At 39.4% G+C, this 27,719-nt stretch overlaps 1 protein-coding gene across 21 annotated transcripts in view; it reads right to left on the reverse strand.

The window, feature by feature from the left end:
* The window catches only part of NRXN3 (neurexin 3), a 967,492-nt gene that overhangs the window by 497,412 nt on the left and 442,361 nt on the right, over positions 1 to 27,719 (reverse strand). For all 21 annotated transcript variants that reach the window (XM_071426717.1, XM_071426711.1, XM_071426710.1 and 18 more), the window contains one exon: positions 20,979 to 21,098. In XM_071426717.1, coding sequence (XP_071282818.1) covers positions 20,979 to 21,098 — 120 coding nt within the window. The remainder of the gene's footprint in view (positions 1 to 20,978; positions 21,099 to 27,719) is intronic.

The following is a 27,719-nucleotide window of genomic DNA, read 5'->3' on the forward strand; positions in this document are numbered from 1 at the left end:
TGTTGCAAACCTGTTTCCATGCAATAAATTCAGCATTAGAGCAAACTTCTGAGGTACCCTCCATATGTCAGGTTTCTTCTTTGTATGCTCTTTCAGAAAAGAGACAAGAGCCCCTAATCTGCTGAATCTGTTCTGCCTTGGCTTGCTACCAAACTTGCCAAGAAAAGTGATAATCACTTGATCCATTTCAGAGAAGCACAGGAAAATAGATTCTAAAGAAAAGGGAAGTAGCTACTTGTTGTACAGAAAATAAAATTAAACCCTGGATTTCACCAGGATGCCAAAAGACAACACACTCGGACACTACATCCACCTTGGAGTCCTCCAACCCCTTGAGCTGTTGTAGGTTTTTATTCTTCCTTCTACTTCTTTTTGCCCTTTTTCCTTAAGACATGCCCTCAGCTTCCAAAAGAGAGAGACTGAATAATCTCTTAGTAGCTGACAGAAACAAGATCTTCCCACAGGCAATCATTCAGCCAGAATATCATTTATTCTCTGCTTTTCCCCACCTATCGTTACACAGTTTCAAAACCCTGAATGGCCTGGCAGTCCTTTATGCTCATCCTTACCACATATCTGAAAGAAATGTAACTGCTATCAGCTCCATTTAGCTAATATGAGCTACAAATGTGGGTTTAATCAACTAACTGAATGCACAATCCTATTTACAAAAATGTTCATGATCAACAGACAGTAACAAACTTAACAGATATCTATTTTAGGAAGAGATGATTCAGGCCCTGAAGGATTCTGTTTTTCTTCATTGCCCAAAAGGGGAGTTTGACTAGTTCAAATATCCCTATGGGGCAGGCATCTGTGTAAGGTAAGAGTGAGTCTACAGTGTAACTGAATGTGCCAAGGTTCACCAAGGTTTGCTTACCAAGAAACAACTCTGCCAGGCACCTCTGAAAAGGACACCTGGTCTGCAGGAGTGTTCTTCAGCTGCCCAAGCCAGTGCTGGGAGAAAAGGACATACCCTGACACTCACAAAAAAGTCTTCCTTTAGTCTTGTGCCAGCACTGCACACAGACATTGCCACCTTTATTCCTATTTACCAAGCATCAAAGAAGGTAAAACTTGCAAGGAAAACCAGTAGCATAATTCAGATAAGAGTCACACTTCCACATAATACCCAGTTAAAAAAAGACTAGAACGTTCAAAAATCCAGGACTGGGCTTTCTGAACACAAATAAATGCCAATGCATGTACAGTACTGGTCAAGGAAAAATAACTAAAACGGATCCAGAGGAAGGCTATCAGGGGACAGACAAGCCTGTCTGGGAAAAAATATTAAAAAATCTTGGCTTGTTCAGACCATCTAAATAAATGTTGAGAGGAGATACATTTACTATGCACAAACACCCAGGGGTAGAAATAGCTGAGGAGTGGAAATGACTATTTAACTAAGGACAATACTGGTACAAGAACAGATGGTTATAAACTGCCAAAGAATAAATTTAGACTGAAAATTAGACAAAGCTTTCTAATCAGCAGAGCAATGAAGCTTTTAAAAAGCCTTTACAGGGAACAGGGGCAAAAAGCTACTCTAAATGAGGGATATAAAGCTTCATGCATTTCTGAAAGGTATTATGAAATATGGTTCCCTACCAAAGCACAGTACTGGAGGTAAGGACTCCTGAGGTTCCTTGCAGCCTCCTGCTTCTCTGCATTTCCCACTAAAATCCACTCACAGCAGCACCAGCATATCAGAAGTACAGTTCTGAAATTCCTTGACCTCCCAGAACAACTACATGAAGAACCATTCTGGCTGGACCCTGCTGAAGGGTAAAACAAGATAGCTCCTAAGGGAGGGACCTCAGGAGCAGCCAAACCCATGAAGAAAGCCAGAGCTGAACTTTTACATTACCTTATTATGAAAGCCACAGACAGAGGGCAAGCACAGACAGAACATGTCATCTCCTTTAAAGCTCATAAAACAAAACTCTTAAAAAAATTCCAGGGGCTCATGGGTACAGAAAAATTTCTCAACACACTGCTCCATGCCAGACAGCCCTCCTGGTGACCAGCAGCTATTGAAAGATATTGTATGGCTAGATGACAAAACTACATCTTTAGCAAAAGACCAATTTTTTAAAATTTATTTATTTTTATTAAGGTTTTCCATAAAGTACACAGATGGAGCATTGTGTTTCTACTTTCTATGAGCAGGACATGGTCAAGTCTTTTGCAGACCCATACACAAGGGTAATTATTTGATCTTTTCAACATGTGCCAAAAGTGATAAAGCACAGGAGGAAAGAAACATCCTGAGAAGTCCTGCAGAATTATAGGGTTTAACCTGTTTGCTTCATTCCTTAGTTATGGCTACATCGTGTTTATAACACATAAAACATGTATCATTATTTTAGGGTCAAAAAAAAACCCAAAACACCCTCTCAAAAAAAGGAAATCTGCCACAAAAACTATATCTCATCCAGCAACTGCCTACTGACAGCCATTTCTAAAGTCCATATTCTCAGGGCAGTTGAAGATATTCTAAACATTTCAGGCAAAAGTGCTTGGAAAGCCCTAGATCCTGAGGAGATATTCTCCAGCATACTGAAAAAAGAGGCCAGAAATAGGCCATGGATAAGTTATCTGGCCAAGACTGTTCCTGATAAAGTGAGGAAACACATGGGGTATTTTTGGAGAACACAAACTTCACTGCTTCTTCAGAAAATCTTCAGCTGATTGATGTAAGACAGTATGTGGTTTTCAGTTGCAAGCTCTGTCCCCTTGGGCAAATTACAAGAACTCCAAAATTTTCACAAATAACCCTAAACTGTTCCATGCAGAGGCCATAACCACTACCACTGTACACCTACTTCCACAGATTAGGACCATGTTCACTGTGACTGAATCCTCTGATGATGGGAGATTTTCAACTGCACGCCTGATTAAATGCTGCCTTCCAGAATTCTTGGATAACATGAATTAAATTTTAATGCCCTTAATCTAGTTGACACTTTTTCATAAGCTCTTCCTCCCCTCCTTCTCCTGTGTTATAAATGACCAATTACCTAATCTAAGGTAATGCAGGCTTTGGTGGAGGCTAATGAAGATGCGGTGGGTGAGATCCTGCTTGCAGCACAGTCCCATTAGGAAAGGTTAATCACCTCCTATCTTACAATCCCACGTTTTAGCTCCAAACAGCGAGGAGGCAGAGAAAGAGGCATCAATCACATTAACCAAATAGTACAGCAAATGCCTGGCACTTGATCAGCAGTAAGGTGCTCTCCTGATGGGAAGAGGAAGACTGCAAATTGAAGACCAACAGTGACTCTCCAAGGTCGCCCAGGGACAGAGATGCCCATGTAAGAAGTAGGAAAGGGAAACACCCCCAGACAACAGCTGAGATTTGTCTTTTAGAAGAGAGACCTACATCTTCCTTCCCTGAGAAGGAAGTGCATCACTCTATATGTGATGTCGCCCTTTCAAAGAATCAAAATCAAAAATTTATGTCTCAATAAAATGTGCATAAGCAGCTGAAGGACACAAGAGAGGAACAGTCCCAACCTACGTAGAATGAAACAAACCTTCAGCATTATTTTATAATTCCAAAGCCTCAGGAACAGCCTAGGCAATGGAGTAGTGATATCTCCTCTCTACATTCAGTCTATCCATTGCTGTTCAATGTTGATCAACAAAAATCATTTATCTCCAGTGAAGTTAGATGCATGTGAACATAGAGCCAAAGGGTTTGTTTGTTGCATCAACAAGGCCTAAACCTGCATGGCTACTCCTGCTGCTGTAGATATCTAGAACTAATCTTCATGACACCAATTCATTCCATTACTAAGTCCTTACTCAGAAAAAGAATAATTTCTTTTGTGAAGTGAGGCAAAGGGATGATTGGTAAGAGGAGAGGAAACATTCCTAAAACTTTTGCATTCTGATTGACTACACAAAAATGTTGTGTAATTACTACAAAAAACAGGTTTTTGTTTAGTTCTGTTCTTGGTTTTTTGTTTTGTTTTTTTTTCTTTTGTTTTGGTTGGTTGGTTGTTTTTTGACTCTGAAGGTTTTTTCTAGAATTGTCTTCTTTCATTACCTCTGTCCATGACCATTAAATTTCCCTCACATAAACAGTGAAATCCTTCCTCCTCATCCAGAGATACTCCCAGACAAATGAGAAATACTTCAGTTGTGAGACAGAGGGATTGGCATTAGCTCTTTACTGTCTTTTATATATATATATATATATATATATATATATATATATATATATGTATTCATGGCCACCATCCTTCTTCCTTGCTGGACCTCTTCAGCTGTTAATATTCTCCCATCTCCCATTCTCCCATAAATATTCTCCCTTTCATCTATTGAGATTTCTTACAAACCCAGTTTATGCAATTAAGAATAGGTCCCCATGATGTCAAAGCTGAAATAGGATCCCCTGAAACTGGTAACATGTATGGCAGAAGATAGTAAACAATTTTTTTTAGCTGTGTTTAGTCATGATCAAATTTAGGCTCTTTATAGTTCTAGAGCAACCTGTCATCAGTGAGTGCTCCATTTAGTTTGCAAAGTAGGAGGATGTTTCCATGCAGTCTAAACTTAACCTTACTTAAACAATTTCTGCTTCTCTCTACTCTTGATCGATAAATATTCAAGTGAAACATTTTATGTTAATTTCTTCTGAAGCAGAAAGGCAGACAATACTAGCAAAAGAATCTTCTGCTTGGAATCTGAACAGTGAAGAAAACATTCAGATGGTGATCCTCCACAGCTGCCTGCTTGAATTGCCACAAACTCTGATAGCTAAGGGACAAATTGTGAAAAAATACAAAAGGAAACCCATACAGACAGCTGAAGTGGCAGGCAGAGGTTTAAAATTTGATCTGAGTGATCGCTTTGCAAATCTGCAGTGTATGTAAGACTAACATTAGGCACAGGAGAATAAGAAACCTAATTTAGGAGTATGAAATTGCTTTTTGAAAGGATTTTTTTGAAAAAAGCTTAGAAATTAGCTTTTCAAAAGCTCCTGTCCCAAAATTGCTTTCAAGTTATTTTCTAAATACTTAACCCTTTATTTTACTAGAATAAACTTTATTTTTTCTCCTTTTTTCTTAAGGCTTATTCATGTGTGTCTTTAGATGAACTAGCAGACACTGAGCATGCTTGTTTTAAGAACAAGTGATAAACTTGCATTTTATGCCCAGCTAAGTTGAAATAAATATTTTCAGCTTCTCAAGCTGTGTCTACACAGCCATACTTATCAGGCAACATGCAGACACTCAAAAGGACCTACTATCATACCTATGTATGAAACCAGTGTAGTCCAATGAGCATATGAATGGATACAGCAAAGACACGAATTCATGGATTGCACCAGTCCAGGTGAAGATATCCACAACATCCCATGGGCACTAATAAAGAAAAAATTTGCTCCATACAAACTGCAGGGAAAAAGCTCTATATCTTCCACATGGAATGGCTGCAGTTAAATAAAGACCAGCACTAACATCACACTGAGAGACAGAACCCAGGTGTCCTCAGACAGTTCCAGCAATCTCTGCCATAGGTGGTTTCACAGATCAAAAGGGAGAAGACAGATTTACTGCCCAGGCCAGAAGGTCCCAGGCATAGGAGAAGTGTGGGCCTTGCTGTGCCCTGCTTCTTCAGGCAGACAGCCATTTGCCTTAAGAAGATTCTTCCTTTTCCTTGGTGTGGGAAACAGAAGCTAACTCTCAGGTGGATTCAGAGTTATCCATAAGCGTCTTTGGATATTGCTGCAGCTGGTCACTCTGCTTGCTAGTTTGTATTGTACTGGTGAGTAAGTGAAATAATAGGATAACTGCTACCAAGGACTTTCCTATTACAATGAGGAAAATTAGGACGAGATACTTCCATTATCAGGTTTACATGTTTTACAGGTTTCTGAGAACATGTGATCTCAACTTTTGTTTTCTGAGAGAACTAGCACTACCAAAACATCCAGTCAAAAGCTATAATTGGCAAATGCTAGAGATCATGAACAGTGGTCCATCAAGATTTCCTGTTGGATTTCCAATTAAAAAATTATAGCTTACAGCATTTATTCAACAGTGTTCACCTACCTGGAAAATATAAAAATCTTATTCAGCTTTTGACCTCACTTCTCTGACCTCAAGCCTTAATTAAAGGCAAAAGCAAGAGAACTGTTCTGATTTTGAAGCTTTTCCTTGAGAACTTTTCAAGATCTTCCAGTTCTCCAAAACATCCCACAAAGTAAGTTATGTAGAGGTCATCACAGCAGAACAGCTGTTATTTTCGCAGAGACTAAGCCATATCCAAACCAGAGGAAGATACATGACTGATCCCAAACTAGCTCATCTTCCAACTGCCTTTTGAAGAAGAAGCTCTCTTTTACATCAAACAGTCTCACTACATTCTGTAGCTAGCAGTTCCCAGACTGAAAAGATATATAAGACAGGAGCAACAAATGCCAAAGGAAACTTGGAGCCATTAAAAAACAAAACAAATTCACAAAAAAACCACAAGCAAACAAGGAGCAAGGGAAAATTTGCTCCATGCTTCCCAGTTTAAAAATTCTGTCTCTGGAGAGTTCAACCCCTTCTGCTCTGATGTGTCCTCCTGCTGTTTTACTGCAAGCTCTGTCGATTCACAGCTGCTGCTCTGCACAAGTCCTGGGCTGCCTTCAGAAATAAACACATAGCAAAGTTGGAGAACCATTTCCCCCACTCAAACAGCAAATCCCAAGTCAGAAAGAAGACACCAACACAGAAGTCAGAAATCTGCATTATAACAGCAATGACATGGTGAGTCAGGGCAAAAGCTGTACTCATCAAACTAATGAGAGTAGCATCAGCTATTTCCCACACAGAACAGGTCCTACTTTCAACTAGTCTACCTCACCCATGCCCCTGCATTCTCATCCAGAAGGCTCTCAAATGACTGGTGCATTGTGATCCAGTCTGGTCCCCAAAAGCTCAGTATAATCTACACGTAGTAAACACGAATCACTTAACTGGAACAGCAAGACGAGTTATTTGCTGACATGCATGCTTTTGAGGAAGGCAAAACAAGTAACACATTGTATGGAGAAAACACCTTCACACTGTTATTCATAAAGTCTTGATCATATTTCTCAATCCCCTAAACCTTGGAGCCATATCTACTACATCAAGGTAAGATAACCCCAGAGAAGTATCTGGGAAGGACTCAAAGACAAAAACCTATCAGTGAAGCCTAGCTTTTATTGTTTGGTAAATTTTCATGGTAGCAGAGACAGGACACTGATTGAGAAGTGATGAGAAACACAACTTCCCAAGTTAAAAATCCCTCTGGTGTATATCTGATGATACACAGAAGCACTTCTGAAGTTGTATCTGGGAATTAAAATTTGAATGAGAAATCAGAGATGAGCTTTTGAGCATTGGAACATTTACTAGCATCTTAAAAAACTTGCTAGAAGTATCCAGATAAGAAGCTTTGCTTGCCCTGGAGAACATGCACGGCATGGAATTGCCATGCCACAGCTCTTGGGGATTAACGGCTGATGGCAAAAACTGCTGCTTATATCCAAAACATGCCCTAAGGTAAGGGAGTAAGAAACAATCCTTACACAATGATGTCATCAATTAGGTGCTCAGGTTCCCAAGATAAGGGAAAAGTAACAACTGTGAAAATTTTAAGATGTGCGTTAGGAGTCCGGCTGAAATGCATTTAGGTATTTGAAATGGAACACTGTTTCTGACTTGCCCCAGAACTGCAGTTGCCCCACATTAATCAGGACTAGTCATAAGGAGTTAAAAAGTGGGGAGGGTCTCAGCCTCATTTAGGCACCTAAAGATTTTGTACCTCTTCTCTACTAATCACCTCCACACCACCTACGGGGATTTGAGACTAGATATTATAAATCAGGAATTGGCTCTCAGTCAGCATAAAAGCAGGAAAGTGCAGGTTCAAGCTTTTGAAAACTGCTAGAACAAAAGTGGGAGGATAAGTGAGGTCAGACTGTACTTTACAGAAGCATGAGGAAATGAGAGGCAGAGCTGTGAAGACACTGGACACACACCTACGACACACAAAGATATAAGTGATAATCAGGAAGCTAAAATGGCAGACTCTAGGGACACACAATGGATGGAGGAGCCTTTCACCCCAAATATCTGCTTCTGTAAAGAAAGAATCTGTTCTACAGAACAAAGGGAATGTCTCTATCCATAACTTCAAAAATAACTAGTAAGTTTTTTCTTTTACTTTCCACACTGACACAAAACTCACTTTAGCAACCCAAGAAAGGCTAACACCCTGGCAAATTTGTCAAAGGTGACTTTTATTTTACCCCCAAGAAGTCTCTTTCCACCTTGTGGCAGAAGATCAGTGGACTTCAGCCATTTCAAAGACAAGGTTCCAAAGTTTCCTCCTTGCAAAGACAGTACCCTCAGTAGTGCCCTACTCCAAATCTAACTGAAAACAGGAGAAATAAAACACAAAATAACTCCCAAAACCATAAATAGGAAAGCATATGGTAGGAGAATGAGAACAGCAGAACTGCTAGTTATTTTAAGTGACAAGATCACATAATTTAAGTTTCCAGGGCTGAAGCCCTGGAACATTTTGCACAAGACTTTAATGAATAAATAAATGTGGAACTAGGCAGACCCCTGCAACATGCAGACATCTTCCTGACTCAGCAAGCTATCCACAAGGAACGGCCACACACTGAGGTTTTTCTTTTTAGTATGTCTGCCCTGAAACTATGACATCTGGAAGCAGCCTCCAGAAGGTTTCCTAAACCCTCAAGTCATGGCAAAGCTGCAGGACTCCATAAATATCAAGAAAGACATAATCTGTAGAGGACTATACAAAGCCTTAGGTGATTTTGGAAAACCTCTTTTTGAGATTAATTTGGAGAGGCGAAAAAGACAGCTGGAAGATAGAGATTATTTCTAACTTCATTTCAAGTTTTCATAATCCAAATATCCACCAACAACCTGGGAAAATTCAAGCAAAGGATTCCTGGGGTCTGTGAGTACACAGCACCATCTCGTGGAGTGAACGAAACAAGTATAAAAACCAAGGAATGATTCCAGCACTTGAGACGTCTGCAGCTTGGCTTTTTGACAGGCTGCTCTTCTAGAAGGTTAACAAATCTCTCCATCGAATTTGTGCTTTATAAAAAAAGTTCACTGCAGATCTATAAAGAACAAATGAACAACAAACAACTCCCTATTTTTATCTCTCAAACTCATCACCGTTAACATAAACACTGCAGGCCTCTTCATAAATAGAGTGTGGGCAGACAACCATCTGTACTGCATTTTATTTGCCAGCAGGCCTAGCACAGCTGTAAGCACCCTTTTCTTACAAGTCTGAATCTCATGTACTTAAGGTGGGCAAAGAAAACAAGTCTACAAATGCTAAATTTGCCAGGAATAACAACCTATTCTCTCTATTTAGTACTGGAAAAGAAAAAGCCCTTTTCCATTTAGAAAAAGAAGGAAACTCAGAGACGCGGCTATTCCACCCTTTCCAGTATTTGTTCCCAAATATGGAGGTGTGCTAACAGAGTGTCTGAGAAGGAACAGCTTAAGTTACCCGATGGGTTCACATCTTAGTGGCAATAAATAAGGATTTCCAGGCATTACTTTGAAAGCATGAAGACCTGATTCATTTCTACTTTAGGACAGGCAGAAATTCACCTGTGCAACAGAAAGCATTTGAGTGTCCTCACTTCTAAAGGAGCTAGGCAAATACAGGGGTCTCTGTGCAGAAGGGATGTAGTGGCTCTTATTTTCAGCTCCATCTCAATTATTGTGTTATACCCAGCTCCACTTCAGCACATACTTCAAAGTTTATTCTTAGTACATCCCGGCCTCCAGGATGAAAGTTGTTTAAAACCAGAAAGCACTATGTATATTGTCTATGCATTTCATATAGCTCCCATAGTTATTTTAGTATAGGTCTCTCAAATGTGATATTTGGGCTAAGCATGTTCTCTGGTACACCTAATTTAAGTTTAAATGACTTGAACTATCTATATTCCATGCATATGAGCCACCAGTAGCAATTCCACAGCCAAGTGGAGATCTCCACGAGGATATCTCCCTTAAGACAAAACTCAAATTTATGTTTCAAGTATCCATCAGAAGCATCTCCATTTCAGCATGAAGGGGTAAAGGATTTAAGCCTCTAACCTCTTCCAAATAGGACAAATGCCACTGGTAACAAGAGCAAAAAATGGAGACAAAAGAAAGAGAATAGGCTGGTGGTTTAGGTTTTGGGGTTGTTTGTTTTGGTTGTTTGGGTTTTTTGAGGGTTGGTTTTTTTTTTTCTGACACTACAAACACTTAACTCCTATGATTTGTGTTAAACAATGTGAAGCATAGATAATTCTGACTGATCTCAGTTTCCAGCATTCAAGTAACTATAAAAGATAAATTCCCAGGATAATCTCCATGCTGCAGCACTATATGCCTCAGCATCATGTGGCATGTAGGATTAACAGGATGCCCTGCCTAGCTCAATGTACTACACAAATGTGCACAACTCGGCAATAGTTCACTCAGGTATTTCAGATATCTATGCATGGCAACTCATGTACCAAATGGATATTCTGCAGAGCTGACGCTACCATTACAAGACATCAAAATCATGCCCTATTGGGTAACTTTACATGTTTCTGTAAAATGCTATGCCCATTGAACTCCAGATAGATACTGGTATCTCTGCCTCTCACACACATGTACAGTCACTCAAACAGCAGGAGTGCCTACAACTATTTTCTGGCAGTCAGATTCACAGTCACTGCTTCTGAGAACTTGGGCTCATTTGCACAGAGCCAGGTCTGCTCAGCTCATTCTGCACTGGTAACACAACCAATCCAGTGTTACAACAGCAAAACAGGAAAATGAGCCTGCTGATGTCAGCAATAGTGCTGCCTTCTGTAACATGCAGTTGGCTTGGATTCATAATGTAAACCCTGGTGCACAGGCACTTTTTGTGACAGTCTGCATATCCAAGTCAAAGACACCTGATGGCTGAAGTCTTCAGTATGAAAAAGAAATACCAATGTTAGCCCTCTCTTCAGCATTTTGTGGTGTTGAGCTATGAAACTATCTGTGACAGATGAACTGTTAAAGACACAGATGCTTCTGTGGGACCTATAAATTGTATGATGGATGGCTTGTGATATTGCTATCTATCTTCATCACTTGCCTGAGATCAGAGGGCAGAAATGTAACAGACAGAAGGTCATTTAGTACAATCTGAAAAAGAAAAAAAATGAAAGACAATAAATATGACAGATGGTTATGGGAAGCCAGCAAACCTGACGCCAGTTTTGCTGTGGTCAAGCACTGCAAATAGGTTTCAGACCAAAGACAAGAGGAAGAAGAGAGCCCCAACCACACTTGCTTCAAAATAAATGTTGGAGTCTCTCTGGAAGAAAAATATGCTTTTATTTGGCAGTTGTATTATTAAAGTCAGAGTCTAGTCAAGACACTCTGGTCTAGAGGTCAGTTATGTTTTCTGAGACAGTTACTCAATAGGCATGAGCACAACTACTCTCACATTAAGGCTAGAGACACCTGACCAAAAGCTACAACGATCATACTCTGCTTTTGTAGGGATGGAGTCATTTTCACATCTCTTTCCCCATCCTGCTCAAGACCACGCTCTCAAGCACTGCTGGCAATACACAGAAAGGCACATCCTAGACTAGGGAGGCCACTACAAGCCCATGCTGCTTAACTCCAACACAGAGGTCGTGAGAAGCCTCAGGAAGTCACAGCCAGTAGCTTATTAAATAATAAACCTAGGCAGAGGAGGATGAACTAACTTAGGTCAATGCTTTTAAACCAAGATTAGTCGTCTTCTTTCTCGGGATTTTAGGCATTTTCTGCTAACTTTCACAATGAATTCATCCTTATGATGCAGTCAATAAATCCTGAGCTTTGTTTTGAAAATAATGAAACCAACCACATTTTGCTTTTTTATTCCTTCATATTTTCTGTTCAAAGCTATTCCAAGACTTTCACTGAAATATGCAAAGTTTTTCTTGAGCTAAGTGTGCAGTTTTCATCAATTAAACTACCGCCCATGAAAAATTTTCACTAGCTCTGTATGCACCAAGACTTTGAAATGAACTAACATTCACAGATTGGAAAGCTTTTTCATCTGCAGACAGCTGTTAGTTAACTGGGGTTTCAGTTAACACTTACATCCCAATAGAATTCAAGTTATATGATTACACTTAGGGTTTCCTACTAAAAAGGTTTCTTACTAAAAAGCCTAATTCCTCCCATAATCAGAGAAGTTATTTTGTGTCCCAAAATCTCTAAGGACAGCAAAAGGCAACTGAAGTCCCAGACTCCTCTCCTAGCACTTGCCAAGGCCTCAGATGTCAGCACACAATGAAACACCTCCACAAAGATGAATTAAATCCACCAAAATGTGCTCCCCTGTGCAAAGCTTGTTTCACAGGTACCCAAGCAGCCAATTTCAATCTGCCCCTCAAGGATCATTATTAAGATAACTGTAATTACGGTTTTTCATCTAATCCCCAATGTTCTACAGCTGAGATTATATACCAGCTCCTGGGTAACAAGATTGCAACATAATAAAGCTATGTCCCTATTGCAGCTGAACTCCACTGGAGATCAATAGTAGCCTTCTGTCAATGACAGGAAATAATTAGTACATTAGGCAGCGCAGATAGTGAACAAAGAATCTCCTTCAGGACCTCTGACTCCTCCTGCCTTTGTTTTTCTGTTAACAATTTCCATTGCAAAACAACGAATAAGCATAAAAGATGTGTCTCTTGATCCCTAGTGACCCCAGCTTACTCCCTTAGGTAGCCCCAGAATTATTTTTTTGCAGGCTCAAAAATCAGAAGGAAGAAAAAAGTTTAAAAATTCCAGTACTGCCTCTGTCTGCATGTTGGCATTCTCTCAGCAACCCACACTGTAAATATTTTATGACATAGATTTGCCCACCTAATGACTGTAATTCTTAAAGGTAGCTTTTAGTCTAAGGTATATAAAAACAATATATATGAATCTTAAAAAAAAGAACAATTAGGCATATTTGATATGGGAACTGAGAATCCCATAACAGATTCTGATCTGCAACTATTGGCATAAATGAGAAGTTACCTCATTGAATTAAAATAATTCCTTTGTATTTATAAATGTTACTGCAAACGAAGTCTAGTCTGTAAAATAGAAAATATTTCCTTCAATCTTCATCTATTTGTTCTCACCCAATAATGTAGGCTCCTCTTGGTAAACTGTTCTCTATGTAGACAGCCTCAGAAACAAGCAATAGTCACCCTGAGGACCCTAGAGGAATAAGGAGGCAATATAGTGCGTGCTAAGGCAAACAGCTCTATACTGTCTGGGAAAGCACCAAGTGAACCCTACCCCATCTCATCAACACCATTACACCCCACTTATCACTCATCAGATTCAGATCAATGGCTTAAAAGCACACATATATAACTCAGCTGAGTGCTGCAAAGATGGGAGAGCACACAAAGCCCAGGTGGGACAAAAAACAGATTAAGGGTTATTGTAAATCAGAGCTTCCATCCAGGACAGTAAGCCCAACATGGAAACCATATTTTCATAATCCACAGGGCAATTTACAACAGACTCATAGGGGATTGGAGGGAAGATCAAAGCCATCAAAGCCACCTGGGTGTTCACCTGGACTAGTGACTGAGTATCCTGCTGCAGATCAATTGCAACAGCTGAAAGACCAAACAGATTTTTCAAGAGTTTTTTTTCCCCTTCCCTGCACAAGAACAGGTACTATCTGCGTACCATATGGCACTCAAAATACCTCATGCTGATGAAACCATAGTAGGTGTGAGATTATCAAAAGTATTTTAACAATACAATTGAGGACAGAAGTTTCATAGCATTGTGTGGGGGAAAAAAATCGATTTAATATAAAAGTCCTCAAGCACAGGGTGATTTTTGCCTATAAAATCCAACTCTACATACATTTTTCATTATCTTCCAAATTCAGTTCTGTACTATCTTCTCTGAAGAAGCTACGATAAGAAAAGAATCTTTAAAGAGCAAAATTGATGGTTGAAGACTTTTCACATTTTTCTGAGTTTTTACATTTACTGCTTCTCAAAACAAATATGAACACATGCAGGATATTACAAAGAAAATGCTAAATTTAAAATTAATCCAATCATTTTTGCACTTGACAATTTAGAACACTTAATTTGTTATCTTACATTCAGTCAAAAGATGTGCTTACAGATCATCATCAACAAATGGAGCTTGGGGTGACAGAACAGAGACTCTTATTCTGCTGTACAACATTTCAGTTTCTGCTGCCAACTTATATCACTGTCATATCAGTGATTACACCCTGGGTGTGCCATTACTGAAGGAACAGCTTCTGAGGCCAAATTTCTCATGGGGCAAAATACATAGGACACAGTAGCACTTGCTCAGCTACTTTTAAGATGAAAAGTGAAAATTATTGTCATGACTACCAAAGAGCATCAAGTTAAAGAAACATACTGTCAAAGGGAGCAGAGATCACAAGGAACAAAATTATGGCAAGAGCCTTCTGTGACATGCTTATGAAAATGGCATAGCTGCTGAACAGCACCAGGAAGGGAATTAACTGCTTGAACTGTTCAAAGGCTGATAACAGAGGCTGTAATCACTCCCACCTGCAAAAAGTCTCTCTCCTTCCTCCTTCCATGCTATTGAAGTCTGTAGCACGGCTGGACCATAGCTTATGTGCTGACAGCAGCCAGGTGTGCACAGATATCAATGACTGATTACAGCTCTCATTCTAAATGCTCCTTCTGCCAAGCTGTTGAAGCAATCGTAATTAAATTACTCACTAGAGACCTAGCTGCATTTGGGGGATCACAAAAGGATAAAGCTGGCTAGCTTTCACTATTAAAAAAGGGAAACACTTTCATGTCAGGGCACCTTGAGGAGCTGAAAGGTGCAGAAGAAGCAATTTCAAAAAGCACCTGTCACTCAAACTCCCTCTTTCTCCCCCAAAAACAGGGACAGACAAATTTCTCCCTCTAATGTTGACAGCACTGCCCATTCCAGATGACTCCCGAAGGGAACAGGGGGCAAACAAGTTCTTGATCTCCAATCTGATCTGATGTTTAGCAGCTGTTACTCAAGGGAGGGAAAATGCCTTTCAGTACACTGAAAAGGATGAGCATTCTTAAATCACTGAAGAGCTAAGGCCATTATGTAGTGGGCTATTACTAAGCATCAGAAAAGTGCATGGTATTTTAATAAGAAGTAGCACCAGTTCCTTGCCCTAAAGATGTTACCTTTCTTGGACCTGCAGGGCAAATTAAAGTAAACAGTGCTAAGAAAGATGAAAGCAGCGTTCACAACTCAAATCACATCAGTACAATTTACATCATGTACTAAAATACAGCGTTGCATTTTCCTTCTTTTTTATTCCCATTCTCAGAGGATATGGTCATTCACTGTCAGAAGACACCAAAGGCTTAAGTTAGGAACTGAAAATGAGCCACCAGCCAGAAAACACTAGTTATAATAAAGGAATGACCACTCCACTAAGTAAGCAAGAACAAAGCATGAGGAGAGATCTAAGAAGTAGGCAGAGTGTCTGACCTGTTGTAATGAAGTATGATTCACTCAAGATACATCAGAGGTGACTCTTGCTTCATGTAGGATGGATGTCTCTGTAGTATCAAAGGCACATCCCCAAGCATGCTGATATTTAAACAGCTGACTGGTTTAGCCATGCATGACTAATGAAGTCTATGCAGATTTATTTTCTACACACTAGCAACCTCTTGCTCTCTGACTCAGTAAGTGAGTAAGCTGGGCACATTAGAAACAAATTAAACATGAACAATGAAGAGTGTTTCTGTAAGTAAATCAAGCTGAGTTTTTGGCATCGACATTAAAGGAGGTCATGAATTCTGGACAAAAACTGGCTCAGATAGTGAAAAACACAAAATACTGAGACAGAGGGAATAGGGCTCATCTCCCCCCAACTGGGGCTCTGAATCCTGCAATGGAGAGCACGAGCTGTAACTGCTCAGTGACTCACAAAGTTAGTTTGGGGTGCAAATGGCTCATGAGCACATCAGAATAAAGCCATCATCATAAAGGAAGGGTTACTTAGTTAGCCATTTGCTCTGCTAGTAGTCTCTTCTAATGACTATTCTGCTATGCTATTTAAGCAGGTGTGGAAAACAGTTCCACCACTGCAACCTAGCTTACAGACTATGCTCCAGAAGCATCAATACACTTTCATACTCTTTCAATTACTTTGTAGGGTGCAAAAAAGAAGGGCATTAATAAAGAGGGATGGGCCTGCTCTGACAACCTTGTATTTCACACATATGGGGCTAAGGCCAGCTTCAATCTTCCTTAATCAATCAAAAATACTCAGTGCTTTACTCTAAAGCATTGGTCTTAGATATGTTTTGCTATTTTTGATATCCTTCTTTTTATGTCAAGTAAAAAAACTATTTTGGCTAGTAAGCCTCACTCACTATGATTACACAACTGAAGTTACCAAAAGCTCTTCCTGTGATGGTGCTAAATTAATGAACAATGGAACAAAGTCACCATAACTCCCTCTAATCCTTTCCTAGTCTAAATGTGATTCACATAAGGACAGTAAAAGCATATAGGTTATGCATCACATGCAAAGGGATTGTGGAAAAAAATATAACATTGCACAAAAAAAAAAAAACCCAACAGCCTTGTATACTACTTCTCTCCTAGACAAAAACAAGCATCACTCAGCCAAGCAACTTCATTGGCAGGTTACTAATCAACAGGATCCTTGAAAAGCATGGAGACTGGAGGCATACAAAGATACCAACAGAAGAGAACAAAAATCATGGGCTGCCTTTTCTCTTTACCAATCAAATGGAAAAGTTGTTTTTAAACCAGGTGTTTTAAACCAGGCTATTACAACCCAAATTTTATAAATAAATTAATAAATAACCCCTCTAAAAAGACAATTATTAGTCAGCAGATGGATTTAACTGTTTCAACAACATAAAACCTCTTTGAAAAGGTGATTTATACTCTGCTTGCACAAGTCATTGCTGCAAATCATTGATTTTTCACAGGCAAACACCTCCACTAATACATACTTGTGTCACCCTGGCAATTGCTCTTGGAAAGCTTGACCCTCAGTGTTACTCATGTGCACGAAGCACTAAGTAAAAAGCAGCATTTTCTATGATCTAGTTTGACATGGATATACCATTTGCATTTGCTAGATGGAATAAGAGGCAGCACTGGAATTCTCTCTTGTGCAGAAAATGCTATTGTTTCATCAGACACACAAGAATGTGAATTAATCAAAGCATCTGTAAAGCTCTTCATAGACAACAGTTTAAATACAGGTCACTTCTCAGGTAGGTTGTGTTTTCATCACATACCATGGTTAACACTAGCAGGATGGAGCTCACCCCAGATGCAAGACACTTCAATAACATCGTGGGTTAACTTTACTTCTGCTACCTTACACGCTTAAAATTTTACATTTGAACAGTTTAAGCAAAAGCTTGGCATGCCAAGCAGGCATTATAGTTCTAATATTAACTGCAGTACACTAACACTGACTTCCTACATCTTAGAGTAGTATGTAGATTCTTAAAAAAGGTTGAAAGCCCACACTGAATATGATGCTGAAATGATTAAAACATCTATAAAGATTGAAGACTATGGAATAACTTCAAAAATTTGAGAATCTATTTTAAATTACATGGAAAATAGAACCAGTATATCCTGAATAGCATTATTGCTTCTATTTCTACCTTTCATTTCAGATGCTAGTACTGGCCAGTGTGAAGGGCAAAGCTTTAAATTCATATTTGTACAATGGACCTTCTCAAATAACTTGAGCAGAGGGGGTGTCTGTGGGTTATTCCTGTGTTTGGTTTTTTTAAACATCAGTACAGTTGTACTAGTCAGAATGAAGCACATTAAAACTGAATTTATGCCCCCATAGCTCCCATTAATTCCTTATTCTGAAGCATCTTGATTACTACAAAGTAAAGAACATCTAAAACAGAGCTACAAACAGCTAAAAGGCTATATCATCATTTCCATGAGGAATTTAAATTCTAGTCTTGTTAAGCAATACTGGTGAATGGATAAACATGTCTATAGGTTTACAAAATGCATCTCTGTCACCTCTGCAGGGTGAAGGGGAATTAAAGGTGCTTCCTCTTCATCCTTCAGAAACAGCAGTTCCGAGCCATTTGCACCTGAATTAGGAAGCTTAATGGCCTAGTCCTGGGACAAAAATTAAAAAGGAAAAACATATTGGTGCACCAAGCTTTACTCAGCATTGGTAAGACTAAATATCTTTGCAAAGTCTGCTCTAGCAAATAATCAAAAACCCAAACATAAATCACACCTACCAATAGTTAATTAGGGATAAATCTAGGTGATTAACAAGAATAATTGAAGAGAACACTAAACTTTCCATTTATCAGTCTCAGAGGTACAGATATATTGTTCATCAAACACACAAAAATGAAAATTTCCAGTGTGGACAATTAACTTGATTAACATAAATAAAAAGGCAAAATATGTACATAAGTCAGCCTTTTGCTATCATTTTCATTGGGTAAAACTTGACCTGTTCCATTTACTTCAATACTCCATATTTACACCAGTGGGAGACCATTTTGACCAATTGCTCATAAGGTAGAAATAGCCATTTACTAAATTAATAGAATGGACTGCAGTGGCCAAAAAAAACGTTCTACCAAAGAGCCTGATGCATTTCTAAATACAAAGCCTCAGGTTACACAGAAGGTATCTCCCCCTGCCATTACTTGCACTAAAATCCAGTCTAGAGTATTTGCTTCAATTGATAGATGTCTGTACTTGGATTAGCAACCACATCTAAAAGGTAGGAAGGAACAAGACTTTAGCCTTCTCAACTACATACCCACAATGTACCCTTACTGTATCAGGAAGTCAGGAACAGAAGTCTATTTCCATTGTTACAATATAGACATTGTTATGGCAAAGACAAATTCAAACAATCAAATAAAACCCACAAAAAAATGTCATACGCACTTTTTGAAGGTCCAGGATGAAGTCTTGTCATGTTCCAGAAGGACTCCACACAACTTACCTTTTCAGATCACTTTGAAACCCACATCCTTCTGCCTGCATTTGTAAATTACCAGCCAGGCCTGATAACTGGAGGCTGGCTCCTACACTGCCCACAGCTCCCCCACTCATTTCAAGCTCCTTTCTCTGCATTATTTCCAGCTGCCAGCTCTAAAAATCAGCAAGAAATCCCCAATTACAGACACAGGAACCTGATTCTTCCTGATGCTTCTGGGCCTGCTCTAAGCCATTAGCAACAGCTTAACAAGGGCACAGCAATGTTCTGGAGTTGTGAAGCCAAACACATTAGAAACAAACCCCACAGTATCAATAACCTAAGAGATTTCCTGGATATGTATTTAAATGCAACCCAACAGAATTCAAAGTAGTGTTTCTTTCACACATTTGTGTGCCACCCTTAGCAAGTCTAAACTGATTGACTGAACGAGTAGTTTGAGAGTGGGAAAGTGGGTGTCCAATTGATAAAAGCAAACAAAAAAAAAATGCAGAAAATTGGCACCAGATCTTGACTCCAATATGAAATGTTTCTTCTGGACCCAAAGGAAACATTCTGAACTCCAAAGCAATCCAAAACCAGACATAGCATTACAGTCTATGAATCTGTGTCAGTAGTATCTTGTTTATACAGCCCTTGTCAAAGTATGAATCCTGATAGGCCTTTCCAATATCTGTTTGAGAGAGATATGCTGGAAGAAATGGGAGACCAACACAGACAACACTCCACATTATGAATGACTCAGAAAAGCAGGCATTTTGGCCTTCAGCAGAGACAGATTCTCACCATGTGCTACAGAGCCTGTCATATGTGCCATCAAATCAGTCATGTCTCAGACTTTTAGGGGAAGAGTTGCAGATATGACAGTGCTGTGGTACCAATATTGCATGGACCTTGCTGGTACCACTAATTAAGTCTACCACAAATACATCAATGAAAAGCAGTTTTTTCTGTGTTTAAAATTTATACAGTCAGTGAACCAAATTACTGAAGCCTACTGTTACATGTACTACAGCACTCATGATGTATTCCTCTGTTCCCTGCCTTGGAGCAAGCAAGGGAGAAGGGGGCAGTCACCTCAAATAAGAGAAGCAGGCAGACAGTAAAGCTGAAGTGATCTGTTCCCTCCAGGCAGGAGCAAAGGCCAAACCATGATGAGCAGAGGCAATGTCAAAAAGCTGATTATCTGCCCCCTAAAGGCAGACTTGAGGGGTTTGTTGAATTATTTTATCAGAGATCCTAGTAGTACTTGGCCAAGAACATTCCATGTTTTGAGATCAAGCAAATTAATACCAAGAAGCACAATGGTTCTTCTGTGTATTTAACTGATTCCTGGTTTTAAGTGAACATTCTTAGAAACTCAGCTTTTTTTTTTTTTAATTACTCAGCATTTCAGCATTACGCTAGTATTTCAGTAAAAGACTAGAACACTACTCATTTTACATGCATTCCATGCCTTTTTCACCAAGGTTTGAATGAAAATCTCAAAGCATAATTCAGTACACAAAACCTAGACAACTTTTACCTACAAAAATATTACATACAATATCTGCAAAGTCATTCCTGGTTTCTCTAAACCAGGAATTCCATTAACATCAATTACCAACATTGGACTGGTGAAGTTAGCATTCAAAAAGAAGAGGGGGAAGAAATCAAAAACCAGAAAACAGCCAAACAAAACCCATACATGTTGAATTGCATATTTTCATTTTAAGGAGAAAAAAAGATAACCTGCTGTAGGCTTTAAAAGAAATTTCCAGGAAAAAAAGTTTGGATTTGACACAGGGAAAGTTGTATTGCAATTCAAAGAGCAATGAATCATGTGTTTTCTGTACTCTCATGTATCAGAACTCACAGGTCACTAATGCACTGAAAAGTCTACTTACGATCATTGCACTGGCTCCCAGAATATGAAGTCATGGAACAGTCACAGGTGAAGCCTTCCCATTGCTGATTACAGATGCCCTGATTCGCACAGGAATCTTCCTGGCAGGTAGTGCTCGGTCCTGGAGAAAGGATGACAAGAAAAGAGTGAAATAAAGCTGAGAGAATCACTGGGTCAGGCCCACAATATCTTCAATTAAGCACTACCATGACCATCAGGATCCTCATGCAGAAGAGAGAAAGCACTAACCAAACACTGTTCCACTGCTGGACGTGCAAGAAACTCAGGTAAAAAGAGCACAAAGACAGTGTACACCTCACAACAAAACACCAAACTAGAACACAGAGCAAGGCAGAGGGAACAGCAACATATTCCCTCTTAGGCAGGCCCAACTCATACGTTCCCAACTTGCTCAAAGAATTTTACAGTAAAACAGGGGTGATGCCAGGCCAACAAGCATGATGAGGTTGTTGTGCTTCCCTAGAAGTTTGATCCCCTTATAGAAATGAAAGCTAATTAATAGGTCCCTGAACAATGCCTCATCATGGCCAAAGAACACTGGATAATGTAGATTCAAACTGAAGTTATGAAGCCGCAGCTGGCTACAACTTGGCTTCATAGATTAATAAAAGTCAGCCAAACAAAAACCAAACACTCTGACGTATTATATAGGTTCCTCTGGAAACGTGCTAATAAAGTCCTCAGAAGGGCATGACATTTATCCACAACACTTCTCTTTTTGGACTGCTTTCCATGCTTTTGGTGGAAGCAGAGAAGGAAGCAGCCGCCACTAACAGAACAGCCTTTCATTGTTCTGTGATTTGCAGCTAACAGTTCCTATCCTACTCAGGTAAGCCTTGCAAAGACAAACTCCAAGAAAAAGGCAAAAAACTAATCTTGAGATCAGAGAGATTCTGAAACACAACTACTGTAATCTACAAGGAGGTAGCTGGATTCTGAATCATCTGAGAGCAGGCATGAAGCTTCAAGTCATAGATCACAAGAATATGAGTTCACAGGTTGCCTCCTGGGTATTTTACATTCAGCATTCTAGACAAAGGTACGTCACTCCTGCTGTGCAGGATTTTAAATAAAATGTGCATATACATTTGACATACCTACTATGCTATATCCTGTATGTGTTGGAAAAGAAGAAATGAAAGAAATAAAGTAGATAATACAGGATCAACTGGATAGGCTGCCTGAGATCAGTTCATTGGCCACTTTTGGTCTAGGAGAATAGCATAAAGACAAAGAAATAACTGTGTAACCATCCCAGCACCTTTCCTCAGTCTTTGCTAGCAACAGCAACACCACAAGCTCAGTCTTTTCCTTATTTCTTCATCACATCAACACTACCATCCTATTTTATAGATTAGATATGACAGACCAAAGCAGAGACAGCATTTTTAAGTATTTTAACATAAAATGAAACCCTTCAACCTCCATCAGACACCATCCATAGTGATTTCACTAAATCCCACCATTATTCAGCATCTTTGATACTGAGAGTGCACACCAGGGCACTTCTGTATTTACAAGCCCTTGTAGAACCCACATCTAACTGGAAGTCCCATGTCAGGCCACAACATTCCCAAGAAGACCAAGCCAGGAATGGACCCTTAAAGCTTTGCTGCAGAGTTTCTGCCCTCCCCACCCGACCACCTTTCCTCACTGAAAGAACAGAATGGATGAATTTCAGTAGTTTTTCAGCTATCTGCATTTCTTTACATCTCTCCTGCAATGAGAATGAACATGTGACTTGGTAAGTAGAGTTTGACTGAATGTTAACAAAAACCTGGGCTTCTTCCAGAATTTATTACACTGTTAAAAAAACCAACCAAACAAACAAATCCCAAAACCTCTAGGTAGAAGCATAAGTGCTCTTAATAGAAGACGACAACAAAATCCCTAAAGGAAAGTTCACCTATTGAAAAGAAGCGACAGCAGCAGCCACAGCACAAAAACCCTTGTTGCCATGCTGAAAGAAAGTTGAGCAGCATTTTTCAACACTTTTCTCCTCCCCTCCACCTCTTCTTCCCACCCACCTGACTCTCATTTGCAGCCATATGAATCCCAGTGGTCTCAGTGGCACAGTGTGAAATTAACAGATCACTTCTAGATTAGAACAGAGCTGACAGACTTTCCAGTGTGGGCGGGCAGGCACATGTATGTAGAGGCCTCCCTCCTGCCTTTACTCTTGCAAAAATCATGGATATAAACATATATACCTGTGCATCAGTTTGTGGACTGATACTTGCTGCAGACTTACTCTGGCCAAGAAAAAGAAGGGATAAAATTTAACAATCTGAAATAGAATATTAGGTGTCATTTTTTCCTAAAATGTCTGAATTATCTGAGGATAAGGAATGAGGAACAGATATCTCCCCTGCACATCACTACCCCACTATCTAACCTCTAACCTCAATCATGAATGCCAATACTCCTAGAAGTATAAACAAGCAAGCTATCTATGCCTATATTTTAAAAATTAAACCAGAAAGCAGCTGTGACTCTATGCAAACTTGCTACAGCCTCAACTATAAAGACCATGACAGAGAAGCAGGGCAGAACACCATTTTCAACAATGATTCTCCACTTTTCCTACATTTTTCTTAGAATGCTTTAATCACTAACTGGACTTGACAATGGGCATATCCTTTGTCTAGATGCTGTAAGAGAAAGGACTCTGTTCACGGAATAAGACTGCATGAGACCCAGTACCTTGGCTTGAAGTCTTCATATGACAGAGCCCAGAGAGCTCATGGCCTGTATTATGGTATCCAAATTGTATTTAACAGAAATCAACTGTGAAGATGGGAACAGCACTTCCAGCAGCCAGAGGGGGGGGGCGGGGGAAAGGAAAAAGGAAAAAAACCACAATGATGAGGAATTTTGAAAGCCTGACAATACTACAAGGAAGCTTGAAGCCTGATCTGCCATCTTTAGAGTCAGTCATGACAGATGCTGGGTACTTGGCCTCACTTCTTAGTACTATGGGCCATTTGAATCATAAAAGGATCGTTGTCTCAGAGAGTTCACCTACTCCTGCTGCTAACAGTCATCGCCTGATGTCATAATCCTCTCTGGCAACAGAATTTTCTTCAGACCAACTAATAGGGATGTCACAGGGAATTAGAATTTTGGATTAGGGAGCAAAGTGACAGAAGCACAGGAAGGATTATAAAACATGAAGATTGTGCTACCACGCACATGCCCTTTAGTGCTAACGAACAAGGAAAGAAGATGACAAACAACTTATATATAAAGCAGTAGAATTGTTTCTAAATTACCAGTGCCATCAGGACTTAGGTCTATTTTTAATCTCATTCCTCTGGCAACACTACGAGCAGACAAAGTATTTAAAAGCAAAGTTTCAGAATTAGTCTTCACATAATAATCTTAGATACCACTGATTTTACTGTCTGTCTGTAGCTGAGCTTGGTGCATTGCCTTCTTCGTGCCACACGCACAGTGGAAAGAGGAGTAAGTGGGCAGTAGATACCAAGTAGAAGTGGAAAAGTCCCCAGAAAAGCAATGCCACCAGCAGAAGCATGACTTGCTGTGTCTCTTGCTGTCCAGGCTAAGCCTACCAACAGAGGCATCTCCTTTGGAACGTGAAATAGCAAACCAGGATTCTTCAACAATGTCCTCTTTATCTTTATCTCTGGATCTCTAATTTTTACTAGAACAGCTCAGTATCCAAGGACTTGCAGAATCTGACATTTGTTGGGTCTCCCTCCCTGGGAAGGAGACCAGTACTACACTTTTCTTCAGCTACCTATCCAGATATATTGTTTGTCTACTAATTTTTCTAATAAGTATTTGAAGAAAATCACCTTTGAAGAGTATAATAGCCTGATCTTGTATGTGTATTCTACTTAGACAAATTGGTTTTTCTGCCCTTTTTCCTACAATATCAGTTGTATGGTATGTTTCTCTGCCCTGAAATTAAAAAAAAAAAATTCTACTGCTTCATGTTGCTAAAACTTCTATGTTTCACTGGCAAAAAAAGTCATTCCTTCTTTATCTTTTGAAAGCTCTTTGCAGGAAAACTTGAGAAATAAAACACAGCATTATGTTTACTGTTCTTTCAAGTTACATGTGGAATCAGTTTATACAGCAGCTGCAGGATTATAACACAACTGCTTCATGCTTTGATCACAACTAGCAATAAATATTAAGATAAATATTAATAATAAACCATTGCACATAATACCTTCCTCCACACATCAAAAATTCACTCTTTTTGAAGGGAATCAACCATTTGTTTTAATGTTATTGTCTCAATAAGATGAAGATCAGCAACAGGGGAAGCTCAATAACATTATGGTTCCATTTTCATTCTTCACCTCCCTAAATGCTCTTATCTCTTCTCCTTGTATCTTCAGAAATGTTACAAAGCAATAGGGAAGTAACATACACAAGGCATCTTTACAGCCTTTGCAGAATAAGGTGCTTTTTTAGTCCTATAGTTCCTAAATTACATATGTCATGCAGCACTGAAATATCTCTACTGTAAAGTCAGACATTACAATCAATTTACACCTTTGATAAATCTACACTCTACTTCTGTCAGCATTCCTCTTTCATAACCAGAGAGCGTCAGCCTTTTTCAATTCACTCTGCAGTAGCAGTTCTGCTCAGAAAGGCATCAGGTCTTGGAAACCATATGTACCAGGTAGAAAATAAACCTGGTTCCAGGACTCACTCCTCCTTGCAGGTTAAGGAGGAAACAAAGTTATGTCCAATAGTTTTCCAGTATTAGAATAATTTGGAAAACAAGATTTCTCCTGTTTAAAAAGTGAGCAAATTAAGGGTGAATCTCATGGAACCATCAGTTTCTGGGACGGACAATACCACATATACTGTTACTGCCAAATACATATTGGTGATATGTCAGCATTTACTTTGCACAAATCCAAGAAACTAAATTACACTCAGGGCTCAGTGCATGATTCAGAAAGCTAGACCCTGTATTTTGAGTCACAGATAGCAGAAAGCAGGAATATCACAGACTAATATAGCAAACCAGAACCACAAACCAAACAGATTTTCAACGATTGCAAGGCCAGCTCTTCAAGCTCTCAGTTTCATACTTTGTTAAGAACTCATCATCCCTTTCATCACCTAAATAAGGTTAGGCATCTGTCAGGTTCCATATTTAAAGTTACTCATTGTCAGAAATAACTCAAAAGCCAGCATTCTTCTGTCCTCTGAGAAATGTAGCCATTTTTTTCAGTGCCTCAACAGAGCCTGAATGCTTCATCCACCTGATATAAGTCATGCTGCTGAGTCCTTTTGTTCCAAATAAGTGGCTGGTCTGAAAACTTCAGGAACCAGGACTAGTTAAAGTAACAAACATGCACAAATGTGCTTTCTCCCACAGAAAGCACATCTATCTCAAGGTTACAGAAGAAGGGAATCTAGAAGCAATGGCAAATCACAGAAATGGATCTGCAAAGTGCTGGAATTTCCTTCTCCTCAAAGAAAGCTGGCATATACCTGTCACCCTTCTCCCTTGCCATTCTTCCACTTGCCATTTCTAGGTAACCTAAAAGGTCATGAGCAATGTGCTTATACACATGCTGGTGAGGAAAAAACCAAAAAAGGCCAAAAGAATAAAAATCCCAACCAGAGAACAAGAAATCAACTGCATAAAAGGGAGTATGCCTGCACACAGAATGCAACAAGGGACAGGGAGAGACAAATGAAGCAGAGGAAGTAAACAGCATTTGGACATTCAGACACAGAAACTAAAAGCATAAAGGAAAATTGAAAGGGCGGTACATGAACAAGAAAAAAACAGAGTACATTGGCAAAACATCCTTCCTCACTGCAAATCACAGCAATATAAAAGAGTCACAGAATAGTCTGATTTGGAAGGGACCCATGAGGATCCTCAAGTCCCAGCCCTTAAGTACAAGGCATCATGGCCTATCCTGAAACAGCCAAACCTATTTAGCAAAGGTTGGTTTCCTGGAAAGCCAATAATCCACTTTATGCACTCAAGCCAAATGCTTTCCCTTAACCTTCAATGTAATCAGATGTCTCTATCTGAAGGGCAAATGCTCCTACAGGGTTAAGACCTCTGTAAAAAATTTGAGGATGAGATGGAATAATCTTCACAGGTGTGATATGCCTTTGGTTCTGAGGACTCTGGAAAAATCAAAACAATAGATCTCTTTCTTCCAGAACTTCCTGTGCATGATCCATCCACTTCAATAAACATCAAAAATCAAGCTCAGGAATTCCTGAGCATGAATTCTGAATTCTGATGGACACATAACTGAACTACAGAGAACAGCAGGGGCTGTGGCAAGAGAGACACAATACTTGCTAATGTCTAATATAAGTCCTAAAAATCATTGCCACAATTTCAGTGGATAACAGAAAACATATTAATCCTAAAGTTATTTAAACTCCAGTGTACTTCCAGGATGTTTTTTTTTAATCACATCAGTCTCAGTCCACATATATTTCCTATTTTTTCAAATCTCATCTTTTACCCCTTTTATTTACATAAACTTCAGAAATCCCCTAGGGGCAGCACCTCTCTAGATCACTCACCTCTGTAAGACAGAGTACTTCAAATGTTACAGTTGGGAACAGGTCAGAGATGCCAACAAAACATAGTTGCAGTCAGATGCTCCACACAGGTAAGGCAAAACACATCACATGAACTTCTGTCTACCTCAAGGCTGTCAAATATTTCAGATTCAATGTCTCATATGGATTCAAT

The sequence above is a fragment of the Agelaius tricolor genome, unplaced genomic scaffold (genome assembly GCF_023055355.1).
Source record: "Agelaius tricolor isolate 1412-34295 unplaced genomic scaffold, bAgeTri1.0.p SCAF_5, whole genome shotgun sequence".
NCBI classification, from domain to species: domain Eukaryota; kingdom Metazoa; phylum Chordata; class Aves; order Passeriformes; family Icteridae; genus Agelaius; species Agelaius tricolor.